The sequence below is a fragment of the Triplophysa rosa genome, linkage group LG1, assembly GCF_024868665.1.
Source record: "Triplophysa rosa linkage group LG1, Trosa_1v2, whole genome shotgun sequence".
Taxonomy (NCBI): domain Eukaryota; kingdom Metazoa; phylum Chordata; class Actinopteri; order Cypriniformes; family Nemacheilidae; genus Triplophysa; species Triplophysa rosa.
Window position 1 is genome coordinate 9,500,399 of NC_079890.1, and position 22,408 is coordinate 9,522,806.

At 38.7% G+C, this 22,408-nt stretch overlaps 2 protein-coding genes across 2 annotated transcripts in view; one reads left to right on the forward strand and one right to left on the reverse strand.

Moving 5' to 3' along the window:
* Window positions 1-1,858: 1,858 nt before the first annotated feature.
* On the reverse strand, window positions 1,859-9,104 carry cnpy4 (canopy FGF signaling regulator 4). Its single transcript, XM_057336200.1, has 6 exons — window positions 8,915-9,104; window positions 8,480-8,606; window positions 8,285-8,381; window positions 6,728-6,850; window positions 6,346-6,463; window positions 1,859-5,912 (listed from the first exon to the last, which is right to left on the reverse strand). Exons 1-6 carry the CDS (start codon window positions 8,997-8,999, stop codon window positions 5,809-5,811), a joined length of 654 nt encoding a protein of 217 aa, XP_057192183.1. The 5' UTR covers window positions 9,000-9,104; the 3' UTR covers window positions 1,859-5,808.
* Window positions 9,105-11,217: 2,113 nt separating this feature from the next.
* The window catches only part of LOC130561664 (calpain-5-like), a 34,970-nt gene continuing 23,779 nt past the window's right edge, over window positions 11,218-22,408 (forward strand). Inside the window, exons 1-3 of the mRNA XM_057346136.1 lie at window positions 11,218-11,248; window positions 13,992-14,067; window positions 14,346-14,511. Of these exons, the coding sequence (XP_057202119.1) occupies window positions 14,347-14,511 (165 nt within the window). The 5' untranslated portion in view covers window positions 11,218-11,248; window positions 13,992-14,067; window position 14,346. The remainder of the gene's footprint in view (window positions 11,249-13,991; window positions 14,068-14,345; window positions 14,512-22,408) is intronic.

Consider the following 22,408-nt stretch of genomic DNA (forward strand, 5'->3'; position numbering starts at 1 on the left):
ACTAAATTATTCAGTTAGTGCTAAATAAGTACATTTTTGCATGGAGTATTCCGTTAAGTAAAGTTTTTCATGATGTTCTGAAAAACTTGACCTTGCAGGCAGTAACACACAGACAAAAACTCTTAAAAAATGTATTTAATAAAAAAGCTTTTAAATTAGACACGCTTTAATTTTGCATAATTTAAACAAATCTCCACCTATGGTTCTTATGACTACTAATATAATCACATAACAGTAGCAGGAGAGTGCTGCCTAGCTTCATCCCCGCAGAGAGAAGTGACATAATCAATGAAGTGATGCATATTAACAAATATTAATAAATGCTATAAAACTATAGGCATATTGCTAATTCATGTTAGTCAATGCATACTAACGTTAACAAATACAACGGTAAAGTTACCGTTTTCTCAATAGTTTTACGCTCTTGTGATGAATGGTTCGTATACCTGCATGTTATTTTAATTTCATGAACAAGACTGTTTTGTTATACACTGTGAAGTAAATGTCCTTGGTTTCATGAAATTATTAATATCAATATGCAGAATTGTAATAGGCCCACTGTTCTCCTTCTGCGTGTAATGTTGACGCGAATTACGAGAGGGTCTTAAACATGCACATAGAACCCCAGAAGCCTAAAACTGCTCCAGGTGATACTCGAACTCAGAACCTCGGCATTGCTCTGCTTTGTACTGCAATATAAGTACCGCGCGCTAACCGATTGCGCCACTGGAGTGCGTTAAATCAGCTTTATAACGCTTTTCAAGCTTTTTTAAACGGGGTACATAGAAATGTGCTTTGCTTCTTAAAGTAAAATTGTTCATCTCAAGATAGAATTGTCTCGTTTCCTTTGTTTACAAAACCAAATAATGAAGGAGTAGTGTAGTTTTTGGCGGCCTGTTTTAATTTTAGTCTAGTCTTTGTGTCAAGCTGTCGTTTTTATTAGTTTTTTTTAAGTCACGTTCATACTCTTTTTAGTCTAATCAAGTTTCAGTCAACTAAAAGTCTGAGCATTTTAGTCTTATTTTAGTCTATTTTTAGTCGACGAAAACTGATGACATACTCTAGTTTTAGTCAATGAAAATTGTATTTTAGTCTCTTTTTAGTAACGCAATTCTATTCAACCCTGTCAATATAGTATACAGGTAAGTACCTAGTAGCATAGGCTCCGGGCTCGAGCACCCACGGAAATTGCCGAGCACTCACGGAAAAACGGCATACGTTTCGCAATCAATTTTAACCAATCAAAATGCTTTTAAAAATAGGGTGCCTCTCTGATTGGTTGATCTTACGAGTCGTAATTCAGATAGAGTGGTTGACCTTGCAAACAGCAGTGCGCATTGTTAATCGTTGCGATAACGTCAATTTGTCTTTAAATTTCGCGTACACATGGACAGGTTCGTGATTAAAAGGAAAACTTCAATTGACCTTAGCATCTCTTCAGTAAGTAGCAATGTTGCTATTTCTTCAAGTGAACAGCCGTTGTCGTCGACATCAGCAAGTAATGACAGCAGCAGAAGTAAAGGCGGGAGGCAGAAGCAGTCTCGAACATATCAAGAAAACTGAAAAAAAATTCCCTGGATAGCATACAATGCTATCAAAAACAAGGTATTTTGTGAACTCTGCTGTAAAGCAAAGACATGCGAAGAGTGAAGTGAACATTTAAGTGAAAATGTTTAGTGCGCATTATTTATAAAATACAAAATTTACAGAAGCTGTTAAAATGTTTTACACTTTCTTGTGTATGCTCCGCTGTAAAGTAAGTAGACTAATATACAGAATGAATTGTTCGTTGCGAGTTTGAAAATATTTATGAAAATAAGTTATAATTTGCTTATGAAAAAAAAATTGGTTACGGTGGTTGGGGCCTGTGGGGGTGGGGTTTGGTTTCGGCGACGTGAGCACCCACTGGCGAAAAAAGAAATCGGCGCCTATGCCTAGTAGTATAGACGAAACCAAAATTTTCTTTTAGCCAAACCCATTTCAAACAAGGTTGTCTTATTATATTATTGTTACCTTATAGACTCAACAATACGTCCATTCCAGACACGGAAGACACTCTGATTTGAATTTACGGCCATCGATAGGGCTGGGAATCTCTAGGCACGTCACGATTCGATTACGATTCAGAGGGCTGCGATGCAATGATAAAACGATTCTCGATGCATCTTTTTCCCATACAAATTTTCTTTTTCTTGCTGTGTGACTATTAAAATCAAAGTATTTGTAATTACCCAGACCGATTTTACTTCCAATATCTTTTATTAATAAAACAAATGGAAGTGATTTCAAGTCAACTGGAAGGTTACATTTGCCAGCATTGCAAAGAAACAACAGGAAAAGAGTGACTGCCCTCAGTGCCCTATAGTAGCATACAGAATGCAGTAAATTAATGCAGATTATTTTTGCACATAGCACTGGAGCTAGAGAGATTTAAAGGTTGGTAGCACAGGCCAAACAGTAGAAGCACAAGTATAAATTGTCGGTTTGTCATCATTAAAAAAAAAAGATGCAAGTGCAGTTCATTATGAAAAGGCAGGTAACTGACAAAGGACATTCATGTTACATACAGATGGATAAATTAGGGTCATATAATTTTTACACTACCTAAATTTCAGAGATGGCAAAAGTACACACATCCTTTACTTAAGTAGAAGTACAGATACTCATGTTTAAAAGTACTCAAGTAAAAGTTAAAGTACTGACTAAACTTGTTTACTCAAGTAAAAGTATAAAGTATGGGCTCTAAAATGTACTTAAGTAAAAAGTAGCCAATACTACCTGTTTTAGAGTCACGCTCCTACCTCACAACTGAACTACCATTATGTAGAACACAAGCATAAAAAAGACTGATGGAATAAATCTATTTGCCACTACCTAGGTAGTGGAAAAAAACACAAATTTATAATACAATTATGATGTAAGATAAGAGTGTAAAGGACAAGCGTATTGATAATAATTGTGACAGAATTCCCTTTGTCTCAAGTTCTCAACCTTACTTTTAGCTATTCTTTGTGTTGCCTTCCGCCTTGGTCCGTGGCAGCTTCTTAGACTACTAGCCTATGTCTGCGATGCGTAATAGTCAGGAAATGACTGTTTGGTACTGTGATTGTCAAAACATTTTATAACAGAATTTCACTGCTTTCAATTTTAGATTAACTGTCCCTTTAAATTTTAAGCACAGACCATTCATGGAAATATCATTATACAAAGGTTGTAGACACTTGGGAGATCTTGTCAAAAAGAGAAAACTGAGAAATAAAGAGATAATTAATTAGGCAAGTCAATTTACTTGGTAACCATTACTGTTTTTCTCGATTGGTTTAACACATTTCTTGAAATTATGCCTCGGTTTAAAATATTAAATGTTTAGCCTCTTACATTGTTACACATTACACTCGTTCAACATTAAAACTGATGTCAGTGTTGCTAGATTAGGTGGATGATTTCCAGCCCAAAGGCTCACTAAAGCCTACTCACTCCAACAAAAACCAGCCCAAAATTTTAACTTCCAAAATAATGTGATAGTATTTTATTGCAATGTCAATCAACGTTGATAAGGATCGTTTTTTATTTCCTTATAATTTTAATCATGACAAGATGAAAAAATAAATAATAGTAAATAATAAAATATCAGAAAAATAGATCAAACAGATCAAACAAGGCAAATGCATTAAGAAAATTAGAAAATAAGACTAATAGGATATGTCCAGAAACCACTTCAAATGGCAATCAGGAAATTAGCGCATTTTTGTGCAAAAGTGCCCACTATAATTAGTTCATCAAAAGCAACGCAATGAGCAGGTATTTTTCACTCGTTCATGAACTTAACGCACACACCACGGTAGCAAAAAATATGCAATTAATACATACTAATGAACAACAATAATGCGCTTACCTTAACGAGCTGCCTTAACTTCTGAAAGAACTACAGTACATCTTTCGTGAAGTATATGTTTGTAGAACATGCGAATAGCTAAATAACATATTTAAAATCTGGTCCTTTCGCGCTAAAAATCCCTACCATTCACGAGTCACCACATGATGCAGAATATCACGCTCGAGATCTGAGAACAGTTACTCCGTCTTCTTTGATTTGATTGGTCACCGCTTTGCTCTGTAAACAGTAACTCCCGCCTTATTACATTTGATTGGCTAGTGGCCACCTCACACAGCGCTTCGGCTTTTAGGCAGACCTATCATTAGGTTGAAAAAGTCACGCAATGACAAGAAATAATATTGATTGTGCATCAAATACAGATTAAAACTAAAGTAACGAGCCTGGTTTGAAAATGTAAGAAGTAGAAAATACAGGTATTTGCGTAAAAATGTAAGAAGTGAAAGTAAAAAGTCGTCAGAAAAATAAATAGTGAAGTAAAGTACTGATACCAGAAAAATCTACTTAAGTACAGTAACGAAGAATTTGTACTTCGTTACTTCCCATCTCTGCTAACTTTGTTTTAATTTTTCTAATTTGTGTGTTTTTACTATACAATAGTGGTATATTTGTCACATAAATTACTGTAGTATACTATAGTATTTGCTATAGTAAACTGCAGTAAAATTCTTAGATACTATTGTTTTTTTAACTTTACTATAGTATACAGTGTTTATCAATTTACTACAAGGGCACTACAATTTTCAATAGCAAATAGCAAAGTTCACTAAAGTATTTTTTGTCTGAGTATTCAATTTAACGGGACTTTTATTTTGACGGGTCTTTGAGAAGACGCTTGAGTTTTTGTTTGCCGATAGCTTCACTCAAACAGTAAACGCTCGTAAAATAAACTCTCAGAGCAACTCTGGAGATGAAGTTCATTTGTTAATATCCTCATACACTGCAGACGCAGATAAATCCTCGATCACACGTGTTGTATGTTAAACTGTGCACATAATTCACTCCGACACGCAGAACAGCCAGATGACATTTAAATAACAGGATTCCTCTCCGCATCTAGGTTAAAGCATCAGCCGAAATAACGTTATAACATTTCGTCTCGTCTCGGTCAACGAAAATGAAGAGACATTTTAGAATAGTTTTTATTTTGTAAACCACATTTAGTCTCGTTTTTATTCGTCAACAATACTGCATTTTACATTTAATTATAGTCATCATGACCAGCATTTACGTTGCGTCTCGTCTCCGTCACGTGATAAAGGTTCGTTGACGACGATATTTAGTCATAATTTTCGTTGATGACAGCAACACTAGTATGTAGTAATTTTATTGTAACAATACTGTGACCTTATTACTGTAACAACAACGTAACATTTAAAAAATATTTTTTAAAACTTCATATTGCATAGGGAAGCAATGACATACACCAGCATTCTACAGTTCCCAAAAATACACAAAATGGTCCCCTTCTTAAAACAGCCAACAAGATTAACTTGAGTAACATGATGTCAAACGACTGTACCATTCAATAAAAAATACTTGTACAAATATAAAGTCTATTTTGCATGTTACTTTCTATACCTACTCTGAGACACTAAAAAAATAAAGGTACATTCAGAGTCTTAATTCTTGGTAACGCCGTGTAAAAAAAGAGATTCAAAATATGGACAAATGGGTAAAACAGCTGGACAGAGAGGTAAAACAGAAAGCACTGTCCAAATCCCATCTGGCAAGAAAAACAAATATGGAAAGTTATGACAGCTGCTTGATTTTGTCTCTTGGTTTAAGCCAAGAGCATTGCATTGCATTCCATTGGCATGTTTTATAAACTATGTTGACAATCCTGTTCTTCCACAAGAAACCTCAAATGTCCTGTCATTTCTGTCCATTCATTAATCATTGCATCTCTGCATTCAGAGTTCTGCTGAGTCATGGGTGAGTCTTATTCCCTCTTTCTCACTTTCCTCCTTAGATCCCTTTATTCCCATGTCACCTTTCCATGCCTCCTTCAGGCACTCTGGGTGAAATTAGGAAAAATAATATGTAAGTTAGTGGTTTGATACGTGAGTGTATATGACCAACCATATTCACGCACGAGTGAGCACGCACGCGCGCGCGCACACACACACACATGTTGGGTTTCCATGTTTTATGGGGACATTCCATAGACGCAATGGTTTTTATACTGTACAAACTGTATATCATATTCCCTACCGCTAACCCACCCCCTAAACCTAACAATCACAAAAAACTGCTCTTTTAGATTTTCAAAAAAGTTAATTCTGTATGATTTATAAGCTTGTTTCCTCATGGGGACAAAAAAAATGTCCCCACAAGGACAAGGGTTTTGGATATTGCCATCTTTGTGGGCCATCCCACACATACACACACACACAAAAGGACAAAAAATACAAAAAGGACAAAAAGACACAGAGAAATGCATTTCCTACCTCGGTCTGAGTTTCTCAGAACATGGGCCTCACAGAAGAATTTGTCAAGTTTCTCATCTTGATGATGGAAGTACCAGTTCTCTACAACTTCTTCATGTTCTTCTAACATGGTTTCACACTGTAACACAAAACAGTTTCCTTACAACACTGGTATTTGTATGTTTTAAACAGACAACTATATCTACATTGTCTTACAGCAAGGCTTCCACAACATGTGTGAACTTAAATGGTCTGTTTAAAGAAATATTTCACCCCATAATGAAAATGATGTCATTAACATGCCATTGTACTTGAAATTACACGCTTACAAGGTCAGTATACAGTCGGTTTACATTCATAACATCCACACTAGACATGTTTGCATGTTGTGTGCATGTATTACCTGCCTCTTCATGTCCGCTACCTCCACTGATGGCTCATCCCACAGTTCATAAGGAACCCCAAGTTCAACCTTCACTCCCTTATTCACCAGGTTCTTCAGTGTGCTCATTGTCTGACTGGTGCCCTAACAAACAATAAAAGAGGTGACCCCAGAGGTGTAGTCTACGTGATATGCAGGTATACGCCGTATACACACTAGAAAAGATCAAGAATTTACATATACCCAGATACAACATCTTTTTGAGTCAGAAAAGTGCGACGCACTGACTTTTGGACCATTGGTGCACCCGGGAGATATGAAACAAAAGGATATCATGAAAAGCAAGCATTTAAACTACACTATTTAAGTGATTTCGTAAGCCTGCCCCTGAAGCTACTGGCACTTCGGGTGACGCTGCAGCAGGTGTTACAGAAAATGAGCCCGACGAGGCTCTTGCTACGCTGTATGCGGGCTCCCCCTCTGCCGTGATAGCGTCCCGGGGTGTGTATTATACTTTCTGCTGATAAATCACCCCACTTTTAAAACCACTGCGTAAAATGAGGATATTTGTTATCATTAACATAACTGTAAGGGCATATTAAATTGTATCCAACTAGCCAACTTCACAAATGCTAGTTTGTGTGGTGAAACAATAAATGAGGGAGAAAGATAACTTATACAACAATGTAGGCTATATAATTGTTTTAGATGATAAGAGATGAGAACTCCTGGCAAGCCTTGTGAAAGTCAAGCTAGAGACACTGCCAGCAATCTGTAAGTGCAACCGCTGTTTGACAAAACTGCACAAATTTTCATTGTTAATTATTATAGTTAACTATCAATGTCAATAATAGGTGCAACTTGCACTCATAAGTGTGACCCAGTGTGTGAAAACTAGGCTAAAAATCTAGTAATTAAACTAGTCAAAACTACATCAAAATCTAAAGATTATACATTCACAAGATATTATTTACATTATGCTGGGCGCCCTGCTGAAAAAATAATAGAACCCTGCCCAAAACACGAGATGCAGATGGGGATCAATAGAACACCCATTAATGCCAAAGACATTTTTTTACATTTTGTAAAATAAAAATTTGTGGTTCATAATAGTAATAGTAAACCAATAGAATTTATGTAATACTATTTTTATCAGGGTGGGTTTATGTAGAAATAGTATATCACAAATAAATTACTTTAAAACCTGTGCTTTGTATATGTATACAACCTGTGGTTGTATACATATACCGTCTAAGGCTAAATGTAATGTAATGTAAATGTAACTGGCTGAGAGACAGTGATTAACAAGACCAGCAAGTCACCCCAGTTGTCATTGGCTATTGAAATCTTGCTTGCAATAAATCTTTCAGAATGCTCTTGATTACATATAGAAGCATACTCTATGCATTCGTGAGTGTGGTGGTGCTTATAAATGGGTTGTCGACCTGGGACGGGTGAGTAGGCTGGGGGGGAAATCAGAATATACTCACTTCAAAAAACTAGACTACACTACTGGGCGACCCATATCCTTACATTTTATTCAAAAAGGAGGAAAAGGAGGTATGGTGAGTTTAAAACCTTAGCATAGCGAAGGCTCCCTGGTCTCTCAGCGTGTACTTTATACTGCAGAATTCTTTCACAGATGTTGTCCATTGCTTCTGTGAGCCGAGTCTCTCTGGAAACACAAAGTGTATTCAGAATTAATGATTCTATCGTTTACTCACGGGGAAAGAACTGTTAGAATTGACTTGTAAGTGGGTTATCATCACATACGAAGTGTTGTATTTTATTTTGCGTCTTCTCTTGCCACTATCCAAAACTTCTCCGATCTCTAAAACCTCTTTCGAGCGGCCAGTTTTCTCTAAGGCGTCCTGCAGCTCCACAGTCAGTAACTTGCAAACTATCAAAAGAAAATGAATATAGTCGGTACAGTGTAAAGTTAAACATTTGGAAGCGGTTTCGTTTAGCCTACAAGCAGATAAACAAAAAGGCAAACTTTGCAAAAGTTTAGTTTGTAATGCACATGTTTAGTTTCTAATAGTTCGTTTAATGTTCGGGGCACTATTGAGGAAATACATGACAAAATACTTCTAAATCTACGTATATGTCCAGTATAATTTCGTAATTGTAACGTACTTAGTGTAACGTTAACGCACATAATATTTGTTTACTAAAAGACTCAAGAGTTAAGCACTTTATGATGGTTACCTTCGCATTTATTCGGCAACCGCTCTTCTTGGTTTGCAAAGACGAGTCTAAACATAAAAAAAAAACTAAGAGCAAAGGGTTTCATACTGAAATATTTATCAGACAGTTCACACTAGAGCCACATCAGCAACATTTCTAAGGATGTTTGTGAGGTTCATGCTAGCACAACGGAACACGCGTACTACGTGGACGAAAGGGAAAATAAGAAAAAGAGCAATCGATGCAGGCGTGGTTAATCGAAAGCAAAACGCATTGAATATTCAGTTCACAAGCGCATCAAAACACAGCGCAAAGTGCGAAGTTTTCTGATCGAATTATAAAGATAAAGAGCATCAAAGTTTAATTTCAAGCATTCATTTTAATCTGATTTGAATTGCTGGACTTACTCAGCCAATATTAAAGAGATGGTTATATGACACAATGTTTTTACATTATGTATTTAGGATGATTTTGAATAGTAGTCAATATGTAGAAAACAGTAAAAAGCTTTATCTGGTCAAGTCTGAAATGGGATGCAATAGCTTGCTTTTATTTTCCATGCATTTATACATTTTTAATATTTTTGTATTAATTAATACTAATAGGTACTAAAAAAAGTGTGCTTTATTAGGAACAAACTCTAACATGAACACCCACCAACGGTTTAATGAAGAATCAACCATAACAGACTATTAGCTATATACTATATATATGGTAAAGTTTATCAGAAGAATGAGAAAGTAAAATGCATACAGCAACATTTTTATATTTGCATTACTGTAACCCTGGCACATTATGCTCATATTTTTGCAAACCTGTAAAGGTTTTACATAGCCTATCATTAAAAGCACGAGCGGTAGTCTTGTCTCAGGTATGAGGATTGAATTAGATGTTGGTATAGAAGTTTATGAGTCTGGGGTGTCAGGGTGCATTACCCGACCCATGGCCCTCTTGTGGATTCAGGTGTCAGTGCCTTACGCCTAATTGACAGATAGGCATGTTGAACCTACTGGTAGGTTGGTGGGGGATGGGGGTTTGTGAGGAGAAATCCAGACAGAGTTCTGAGATAAGTACTTCATACCTGTAAACAGAAAGACTAAATTGTGAGTTGGTGGCTATTTGCATGGGAGAGGTACATGCAGTGAGCTGGATTTGGATAGCCTGTGTGTTATTAGAAGAGTGAGAGACACAGGAGTGCTGTGTGTGTGAGGGGGTATCAACTGTGAGAACTCCTGAGAAGTTAAAGAGAGAGGTATGAGAAATAGGAGTTGTGTTCAGATGTTTAAGGTCACAAAGAGGGCAGCACCAAATATACTTCAAAAGTAAGAGTGAAAGCTATGAAGAAAGGGAGAGAAATTGTTATCACAGAAAATATATATTAAAAGCAAAAAGCCAAACATCAGCAAAACGTATTGTTGCATGCATGTACTATATTATACTTTTAAAAATCTTTGTTATATATTTTTTAATAATTTCAAGCATGTCTGACTTGCTGGCTGTGCATGCTTGAATGTATGGTAATGCAACTTTGTTGTTTTATTTTGTGGCCAATGTTTTCATTGTAGGCAATTGATGACACTCTGGCTGTGCCCTAATAGAAACACTTTTTTGCATTGTAACTATGATAATATAGACAAATGTAATAATATAGCAAACAGGCAGTTAGTGGATTGGTGGATTTGCACGTACTGTCAATAAATTTTAGAATTGTACAGCTTGCTCTGGGTCATTATATTTCTTTATATATTTTAATACAATAGCATGCAATATTTTAGGCACAGATGAAGCCTAGTCACTCTTCTTGGCTTTTGTTTCATTATAAGTAAGCTGATAGTCTCTCTCTCTCTCTCTGTGTGAGTGTGCATGTGTGTGTACACACTCCTCTCAGTATCACTAATTGTTTTTAATGTCACTGTGTTTTGAGCTAGACCGGCTGGAAGGATGGTGTTACATCCACAAACAAACAACCATGTGCAGGTAGACAAGCATGGATATAAAATACTACCATATGCAACATTACACATTACCAAGCTTAATTAAATATTATTTTAAACACATGCCAAAAGCATCTACCTATTTAGAAGACTCAAGAATACCCACACATGGCTTACCAGACAAGACTCGGTTGTCACAGCGACGTCAAACAGACGAGTTAAGCAGAAAGGAAACACCTGTCACAGTGATCCTGACATATCAGCCACATGGACAGTATTACTGCAAAATTACTCATGGCCAAAGTCTCATACCTGTCGTACTAAACAAATACTCTGCGAATAACTTGTGACACTATCTTTATTATTGGATATATCTGCAGGAATAAAATCACACAGAGAAGACACAAAACCAGAGGTGAAGGTAAGTGCTCTGTCTATTTGGCTTTGTATTGCGTCTTTTATTATTCATGCAGTGGTATTTGGGTAGTTGAAAAATATACTGTACATGTGTCTAATGGTGTGACATAAAAATGTAGAAAACAAACTGTTAATAATATATTATTTGATATGATTAATATTTATAATATAAAATAGCATAAGAGTGATTCATCTTCATTGTTAGGTTTTCTTTCTAAAGGTTTGCTGTCACACCATAGGAAACATCTATGGTTTATTTGTCAACTACCCATTTATGTACCAGGATCCACAGTAAACACATTCTTATTTATCAAAAAATGTCACATTGGGTATTAAAACACTTCCATAAAGTTGTACTTTTCTTTGTGCGTTATAGTGTCATATTGTACAGTGTATTAAAAGTGCTTGTGGATAACATGATTTTTGATTTTGACTTTATGATGGTGAAATTAATAGCTGCATCACACATGAAGTCTCTCAAGTCATTTTGGCATTGCATATAACAAAACCCATGTTACATTCTAACACAATTTGATGGCAAAGTTTACATGTTGTGGGCAAATATACTGCACTACAGCTATCACATTTTCATAAGTATATACACTGCAATGCAAAAGTATTCAGAACGTTTACCAGTTTTCTACTATATTTAACGTGTAACAATTGAAAATGAATTATTGTATTGCTATATGGTGAAATAAGATGAGATTCAGTCCTGTTGTAGACTTTCAAGGCTTACACAGATCAAAAACAATTACCCTAACAAGGACACAATTGCTTTCCAATCTGCCTCCATGTGTGAATCATTAAAATAACTACCACATTTCCTGCAGAAAAATACCCTAGTGTCAAGGGATAATTATTCTTGTTGTGAGTCTAAGGTGAAAGTAGGATGCGCAGGGAGAAAGATTATGTGGCCAAGAGCCACAAAAATTAGATATGTGTAATCCAAATCAAACCGTTCCACTTCTCAGAAAACCACATGCAGTGAAGAAAGCTAGAAGCCCCCATCATGCTGTGGGGCTTATTTCCTGTTGGGCTTATCACCAGGGATCAGGCATTGTGTTTAAATAGAACTAGGAATGAGGTGGTTCAAAATTTACTAAGAGAATGATCCCAAACAGACACAAATTTACATAGCAATGGCCCGAAAACAAAAAGGTTAATGTTCTGGGCCACTGAAAAACCTGATCTCAATCCAGTTGATGATCTGTCACACATTTTGAAAATTGCAGTGCCTGACTAATGAGATCAATGTGAAGCAGATCTGCATGTACGAATGGGCCAGAATCTAACGTTATGCAAATAACTTATTTAGAAGTATGTATCTTACGTTCCTAGGAAGTTAAATTACATGCTTCTAAAAATACAAAAGTATATTTAAATATATATAAAAATTGAGCAGTAAATATAAGTAGAATTCTTTTATTTCTGTATATTGGTTTGTTTTCCTGTGCTCAGTGGTTAGAGCAAGGTGCTAGCAACACCAAGGTCATGGGTTCGATCCCAGGGGATTGCATAGTCAGAAACAAAATGTATTGTACAATGCAATGTAAGTCGCTTTGGATAAAAGCGTCTGCCAAATGCATAAATGTAAATGTTTTAAAGGGCATTTTTACATTAATATAATGTATTACATACAAATGTTTAGAATATAATTTTCAAAGAAGAGATTCTGATAAAAACTTCTAAATATTTTTGCTTGGGTGTGGGTTTCAAATGTGATTTAGACATTAAGAGAACATCAACAGTTCTATTTATGTGTGTGATCTGGTATGTGTGCACAGAACTACACTACACACACTTTTGTCTTGTTTTGACTTATGTTTTTTTTCTGAGCTTACTTCTATCCTTATAACTCCATTCCCCAGACCGAGCCTTTTACCTAAACATTCTGAATTTGAAAAGGTTAACTAAAACATTATATTTTATGTTTATGATATTTCCCTTGTGGGGATAGTTGATTTCAGGTTTTTTTAATCATTGTGGGTATAGAAACCTGACCCACACACAAACACACACAAGCACTAACGCAAATACAAACACACAGTATCAGAGTGGCTTTTGTATTAGCACACTTAGTTGTCGCATGTAGCCTCCCTTGAGCCCATGCCAGACCCCCAAAAGATATTTTATTATCTTTATTTATATATTTATTTATAGAGATTTATATATAGATTTTTAATATTTCATATTACATTCCCACACACACATATACACATACAAATGCACACTTTATTTGGGGCTTTACATTAATGCAATATTTCACAACCTGATCACTTTTGACCACTATTCCCGGCTGAGCCTGGTTTCTCCCGAGGTTTTTTTTTCTCCATTATTCAGCATTGGAGTTTGGGTTCCTCGCCACAGCAGAGCAGTGCAGTGTTGGCTTGCTCACCGGGAGACTGCATTTATTTATTTATTCATTTATTTATTAGATATTATTTATTATAATGATCTTGCTTGGTCTATAAACACCATGCACTGTGCTGTGTTTTACCTTTCTGTGTTTTTCTTATTTGCTCCTGTAAAGCTGCTTTGGAACAATGCACATTGTGAAAAGCGCTATATAAATAAAATTGAATTGAATTGAATTGAATTATTCAAATCATAGCCAATCACTGCACAAAAACATAAAGAGCGGGTTTCTTTTCTCTAAACCTTTTTTTCCAATATGTTATTACTTACAAAAAGGGACTGCTGATACCTTAACCTCTTCACCATGTTTAACCCTTCTCCATTTCCAGGGCAAACTGTCTGCAAATATACCCTGTTACCCAGTCATCCCTGAAACAGAAGTTAAACTTGAGGTTACAGCACAAGGTATAACACTGTGGTTAACAAATTCTGCTGGCATTATTTAAATACTAAAGTCTTTACTTTTAATGCTTTATAAAATCAAAGTAAATTAATAGAGAATATTAGACATTAGGGCGTTATGAATAGTATTTTCTGTAGGTGATTATTTGGGGAAATTGTATTGAACTCAATTTCCACTCTTATTCTTCCAACTCTGTACCCGTTTCCTCATCTCTTTTTCCCTATCTCTTTCTCACTTGATCCCTTATTTCCTCGCTTCCTCCCCTTTCTCCTCTCTTTAGTATGCCAGATAAAGTGTGCAAGTTTCAGGGTCAGTGTTATCATAAACTGAAGAAGGCATGTTCGAAGAGAGGTGCTCTGTTCCAAGATCCATACTTTCCTCCCTCAGCTGAGTCATTGTTCTACAAAAGAGCGCCCCCTCCAGGAGTAACATGGAAAAGACCAAAGGTAAGTGAAAGATACAATGTCACATAAATGCCTATATAGTGTACAAGAATGTGTGCCATATTATTGAAGAAAATGCATGCAAAGTTAAAAAGTATAAGAAAAACTTAAAAAACATCTTGATAAATACAGACATCCCTGTTTTGATGTGTTTCCTTTTGGGCTGTCAAATGATTAATCGCGATTAATTGCATCCGAATAAAAGTTTGTGTTTACATAATATATATCTGTTTACTGTGCAAAATAATTTTGTATTTATTAACACATACATGCATATATTTAAGAAAAATCTAAAATATTAAAATTAATAAATGTTTAAATATAATTTCAATTGGTAAATAAATATTAATAAATACATCTAAATATTTCCTATATATTCATGTATGTGTATGTTGTGTTTGTATTTATGAATACAAAATTAATATGCACGGTACATAGACATATATTATGTAAACACAATTTTATATTCTGGATGCGATTAATCGTTTGGCAGCCCTAGTTTCCTTAAACTGGAAGTTGGGGTGAACACATCAAAGGACACATGCCTTTGTAACGAATAGCAATGAGTATTTGAGGACATTAGCACCTCACAGCTACCATGGACTTCAGCAAAAACTCCAAATATGATTTCATGGGGTTTTTAAGAGCATTTTGGTGATAAAAGTACCACACCAGTGCAAACAGAAAAGGGATAACTATTTGCTTTTTGGATTTTGTTAATTTATGTATTACCTATGTCAATGTCAACAAGTTAGATACAATACAACTAGAATTAAATAAATGCTGATGTTACACCCATGTATGTAATTGTAAAGAACATGTTAAAGCTCTATACAACACATTTAACACAATGTCAAACACATTCTCTGATAAGACAGACCAATTTTAGAATACAGTGTATGTAAGCACAGTAAACAAGACAAACAGAGTTATATACAAAATGTAATTTTTAGAGACACAAGAACAGTGAATGCAGCAGTATTGAAATCAATCTATCATCTTCTTCTTCTTTTCCTTTCGGCTGTTCCCTTCAGGGGTCGCCACAGCGAATCATCTGCCTCCATCTTGCCCTATCCCCTGCATCCTCTTCTCTCAGACCGACTACCTTCATGTCCTCCTTCACTACATCCATAAACCTCCTCTTTGGTCTTCCTCTTGGCCTCCTGCCTGGCAGCTCTAACCTCAGCATCCTTTTTCCGATATATTCACTCTCCCTCCTCTGAACATGTCCAAACCATCTCAACCTGGCCTCTCTAACTTTGTCTCCAAAACATCTCACATGTGCTGTCCCTCTGATGTACTCATTCCTGATCCTATCCATCCTCGTCACTCCCAAAGAGAACCTCAACATCTTCAGCTCTGCTACCTCTAACTCTTCCTCCTGTCTTTTCCTCAGTGCAACTGCTCCAAACCATACAACATGCTGGTCTCACTACTGCCCTGTACACTTTCCTTTCATTCTTGCTGGTACTCTTTTATCACACAACAGACCTGACATCTTTTCTCCACCCATTCCAACCTGCCTGCACACGCTTCTTCACCTCTTTTCCACACTCCCCATTACTCTGGACTGTTGACCCTAAGTACTTAAAATCCTGCACCTTCTTTACCTCTTCTCCCTGTAACCTCACTGTTCCACTTGGATCCCTCTCATTCACACACATGTATTCTGTCTTGCTGCAGACTAACCTTCATTCCTCTTCTCTCCAGAGCAAACCTCCACCTCTCTAGACTTTCCTCCACCTGCTCTCTGCTCTCACTACAGATCACAATATCATCCAGCAAACATCATAGTCCATGGAGATTCCTGTCTGACCTCATCTGTCAGCCTGTCCATCACCACCCAAACAAGAAGGGGCTCAGAGCCGATCCTTGATGCAGTCCCACCTTCACCGTGAACTCCTCTGTCACACCTACCGCACACCTTACCACTGTCCTACTGCTCTCATACATATCCTGCACCACTCTACTATACTTCTCTGCCACTCCAGACCTCCTCATACAATACCACTAGCTCCTCTCTTGGCACCTGTCATACCTCTTCTCTAAATCTACAAAGACACAATGCAGCTCTTTCTGACCCTCTCTGTACTTCTCCATCAACCTTCTCAAAGCAAATATCGCATCTGTAGTGCTCTTTCTTGGCATGAAACCATACTGCTGCTCACAAATGCTCACTTCTCCCCTTAGCCTTGCTTCCACTACTCTTTCCACACTCATTTATGGTCATTCAGTTAATGAGATACAGAATCAGAATCAGAATCAGAATCAGAAGAGCTTTATTGCCAAGTGTGCTTGCACACACAAGGAATTTTCTTTGGTGTTGGAAGCTTCTAGTACAGACATTAACACAATGACAATACAATATAATACGATTTACAGTCTAAAAGATTCTAAATTGTGCATATATAAAATAAAGACTATTTTACAGAAAATGGGGGATAATAACATATAAGAGACATTGTACGGGTAGTATATAGTAGAATAAACATATTAACAGATTGTATGTACACTTGTGCAAATGGATAATTTAGTAAGTAGAGGTAGTGTTATATACATGTATACATAAGATGTAGATATAATAAGGCACTAGTAGTGCACACTATAGGAGTAGTGGAAGTGGAATATTGCTCTTAAGGAGCAGTTATCTGTTTAGGAGGGAGATTGCCTGGGGGAAGAAGCTGCTTCTGTGTCTGGAAGTCCTGGTGTTTGGTGCTCTAAAGCGCCGGCCAGAGGGCAGCAGATCAAAGAGTTTGTGTGCTGGGTGTGTGGGTCAATGATGATTTTTCTTGCCCTGTTTTTCACTCTGGAATCGTACAGGTCCTGAAGTGTGGGCAGAGGAGCACCAATAATTTTCTCAGCACTACGAACTGTCCGTTGTAGTCTTCGTAGGTCTGATTTGGTGGCCGAGCCATACCAAACAGTAATTGAAGTGCACAGAACAGATTCGATGACCACTGAGTAGAACTGGGTCAGTAGCTCCTGTGGTAGGTTGAACTTCCTCAATTGACGGAGGAAGTATAACCTCTGCTGGGCCTTCTTTACAATGGAGTCTATGTGGGACTCCCACTTCAGGTCCTGAGAGATGGTGGAGCCCAGGAACCTGAATGACTCCACAGTATCCACAGTGCTGTCCAGGATGGTGAGGGGAGGAAGTGATGGAGGGTTCCTTCTGAAATCCACTATCATCTCCACTGTCTTGAATGCATTCAGCTCTAGGTTGTTTTGACTACACCAGGCAGCCAGCTGAGCAACCTCCTTTCTGTAGGCAGATTCATCACCGTCTTGAATAAGGCCAATGACTGTGGTGTCATCTGCAAACTTCAGGAGTTTGACAGAAGGGTCTGTAGAGGTGCATTCGTTTGTGTAGAGTGAATATAGCAGTGGAGAAAGAACACATCCTTGAGGAGCTCCGGTGCTGATGGTACATGTGCTGGATTTAAATTTCCCAACCTCACTAGCTGCTGCCTGTTCGACAGGAAGTTAATAATCCACTGACAGGTAGAGGTTGGCACAAGAGAGCTGGGTAAACTTGGGCAGGAGGAGGTCTGGGATTATGGTGTTGAAGGCCGAGCTGAAGTCTACAAACAGGATCCTGACGTAAGTCCCTGGTCTGTCTAGGTGTTGTAGGATGTAATGCAGTCCCATGTTTACTGCATCGTCCACAGACCTGTTTGCTCGGTAAGCAAACTGGAGGGGATCAAGAAGTGGTCTGGTGATGTCCTTCAGGTGGGCCAGTACAAGTCTCTCAAATGACTTCATGACCACAGATGTTAAAGCAACAGGCCTGTAGTCATTAAGTCCAGATATTTTGGGTTTCTTCTGTACAGGGATGATGGTGGAGCGTTTGAAGCATGAAGGGACTTCACACTGCTCCAAAGATCTGTTAAATATATTAGTGAAGATGGGCGACAGCTGCTCTGCACAGATTTTCAGGCAGGAGGGTGAGACATTGTCTGGGCCTGGTGCTTTTCTGATCTTTTGTTTGCGGAAAAGCTGGCAAACATCCTCTTCGCAGATCTTAAGTGCAGGTTGAATGTCAAGAGGAGGTGTTAATGGTATAGCAGAGATAGGGTCAGGGCGGGTGTGAAGGGTGAGACTCTGCATTTCAAAACGACAATAGAAGTCGTTCAGGTCGTCAGCCAGTCGTTGATTACCCATAGACTGAGGTGATGATGGCTTGTAGTTGGTAATGTCTTTCAGGCCTTTCCACACTGATGCAGGGTCGTTGGTTGAAAACTGGTTCTTCAGCTTTTCAGAGTAGCTTCTCTTAGCTGCTCTTATCTCCTTTGTCAGTGTGTTTTTGGCCTGATTATACAAGACTTTGTCCCCACTTCTGTAAGCATCTTCTTTGGCCTGACGAAGCTGTCTCAGTTTCATTGTAAACCATGGTTTGTCATTGTTGTATGTTAAGCGAGTCCTGGTGGGAATACACATGTCCTCACAGAAGCTGATGTAGGATGTCACTGTGTCAGTTAACTCATCCAGATCAGTGGCTGCAGCTTCAAAGACACTCCAATCCGTGCAGTCGAAACAGGCTTGTAAGGCCCGCTCTGTTTCGCTGCTCCATCTCTTTGCTGTTCTTGCTACAGGCTTGGCAGATTTAAGCTTCTGTCTGTAGGTCGGAAGAAGATGAACCAGGCAATGATCAGAGAGACCCAGAGCTGCTCTGGGAACAGAGTGGTATGCATCCCGTATTGTGGTGTAACAGTGATCCAGAATGTTGCTGTCTCTGGTGGGGCATGTGATATGCTGCCTGTATTTTGGCAGCTCACGGGAGAGGTTTGCTCTGTTAAAGTCCCCAATAATGATAATAAGAGAATCCGGGTGTTGCTGCTCCGTGTCAGTGATGTAATCCGCCAGCTGTTGCAGCGCCGCGCTCGCACAAGCATGTGGAGGAATGTAAACATTAACGAGAATAAATGAGGAAAACTCGCGTGGCGAATAAAAAGGTTTGCAGTTGATAGAGAACGCTTCTAAGTACGAAAAGCACATCTTCTTCAGTGTTGTTATATCTCTGCACCAACCTTCGTTTATATAAAAACATAATCCACCACCACGTGTCTTCCCTGTAGACTCGGCAATGCGATCCGCTCTGAACAGCTGAAAACCCGGCAGATGTAACGCGCTGTCCGGTATGGTGTCATTGAGCCATGTTTCTGTGAAACACAGCGCAGCGGAGTTGGAAAAATCTTTGTTTGTCCTGGTGAGTAAGAGTATTTCGTCCGTTTTGTTGGTAAGGGAGCGGACATTCGCCAGGTGTATACTCGGCAGCGGGGTCCTAAATCCGCGTCGTCGGAGTCTGACGAGCGCACCCGCTCGCTTTCCCCGCTTGCGTCTTTTAGAGCGTTTGTACAGAGCTGCCGCTCCTCCGAGTAAAATGTCCAGTAAGAGTTAATTTTTCAATTAATACCTCTGTAGTTTCCACAACTCTGCACATCTCCCTTGTTCTTAAAAATCGGCACCAAAACATTTCTCCTCCATTCCTCAGGCATCCTCTCACTCTCTAAGACCTCGTTGAACAACCTAGTTAAAAACTCTACTGCCATCTCTCCTAGACACTTCCATACCTCCACTGGTATGTCATCCGGACCAACCGCCTTTCCTCTCTTCATCCTCTTCAAAGCTCTCCTAACTTCACCCTTGCTAATCCTTTCTACTTCCTGCTCAACAATATTTGCCTCTACTACTCTTCTCTCCCTGCCATTTTCCTCATTCATCAGTTCCTCAAAGTACTCCTTCCATCTTTCCCTCACCCTCCTGTCACCTGTTAACACATTTCCATCTCTATCTTTAATCACTCTAACCTGCTGCACATCCTTTCCATCTCTATCCCTCTGCCTCGCCAACCGATACAAATCCCTCTCACCTTCCTTACTATCTAACCTTGCATACATATCCTCATAAGCTTTCTGTTTGGCCTTTGCAACCTCTATCTTAACCTCACGCTGCATCTCCCTATATTCCTGTCTACTTTCCTCCGTCCTCTCACTGTCCCACTTCTTCCTAGCTAACCTCTTCCTCTGGATACTCTCCTGAACTTCCTCATTCCACCACCAAGTCTCCTTGTCTTCTTTTCTCCTTCCAGATGATACACCTAGCACCTTCCTACCTGTCTCCCTGATCACTTTGGCTGTAGTAGTCCAGTCATCTGGAAGCACCTCCTGTCCACCTAAAGCCTGTCTCAACTCTTCCCTGAAAACAACACGGCACTCTTCCTTTTCCAACTTCCACCACTTTGTCTTCTGCTCTGCCTTTGCTCTCTTCATCTTCCTCACCACCAGAGTCATCTTACACACCACCATCCTATGCTGTCTAGCTACACTCTCTCCTACCACTACTTTGCAATCGCTAATCTCCATCAGATTACAGCGTCTACATAAAATATAGTCCACCTGTGTGCTCCTGCCACCACTCTTATATGTCACCCTGTGTTCCTGCCTCTTCTGAAAGTACGTGTTCACCACAGCCATCTCCATACTTTTAGCAAAGTCTACCAACCTCTGTCCTTCTGGGTTCCTTTCCTGAAGACCAAACCTGCCCATCACTTCCTCATCCCCACTATTCCCTTCACCAACATGTCCATTAAAGTCTGCGCCTATCACCACTCTCTCACCTCTGGGAACACTCTGCATCACTTCCTCAAACTCGCTCCAGAATCTGTCTTTCTCCTCTTGCTCACAACCTACTTGTGGAGCATAAGCACTGACAACATTCAACATCACCCCTTCAATTTCTAGCTTCAGACTCATCAACCTATCTGACACTCTCTTTACCTCCAGAACATTCTTCACACACTCCTCCTTCAGGATCACTCCTACTCCATTTCTCTTCCTGTCCGCACCATGATAAAACAGTTTAAACCCCGCTCCAATGCTTCTAGCCTTGCTCCCTTTCCACCTGGTCTCCTGGACACACAGAATGTCGACTTTCCTCCTCTGCATCATATCTACCAGCTCTCTGCCTTTACCTGTCAACGTACCAACATTCAAAGTCCCTACTTTCAGTCTGAAACTCCTGCCTTTCCTCTTCTCTCTCTGCCTACGGACACGCCTTCCTCCTCTAACACACCTTCCTCCTCTCCTTTGACCAACAGTAGCCCAATTTCCACCAGTGCCCTGTAAGTCAACGGCACCGATGGCGGTCGTTGTTAACCCGGGCCCCGACCGATCCGGTATGGAAGTCATGTTAGTGATTCGCATATTTGATTTGGCAAGTTTTATGTCGGATGCCCTTCCTGACACAACCCTCTCTATTTATCCGGGCTTGGGACCGGCACAAAAAGTACACTGGCTTGTGACCTCCTGTGGCTAGATTGAAATCAATCTATCATCTACATTTGATTATTACTAGGCCAGTGTCTGTTGGATTGTTCACGTATTAAATCCTCATTTCCACTCATCTATAGAAAAAGCTGAGATGTGCAGCAGACATCAGATCAATATCACTATTATATAAGTCCCAAAAACAATGTACGTTAAAACCTTTAGCCATTCCAATCATAACTGCTCTTTTCTACACAGCAAAATATTTCCAAACAAAAAGCTATTATTTAAAATACATTACTGCTTGGTAAACTCTAAGATTAGTACAAGTTAATGCATATGGTTTGACGACAAGTCAGCAGTATCTGATGCTCTAGTATTGGTGAGTAAATCGCTCTGGTGACTCTTGTGATTCTAAATGCGGAAACAAGGTCAGCAGTATTAGAGATATGTTAAATTAAAGGGGTTTTGCCAGCTGCAAGACGTCAGCCTGAAGTAATCTGACCCATTAGAGTGTGTGTGTCATGTGTATGGTGTCGAATAAGGGGGATTACCAACATAATGCTATCTTTACATGTGATGTAGTGAGTAAAAAACAGAAGCATGAAAAAATAGAGGGACTATATGGAAAAATG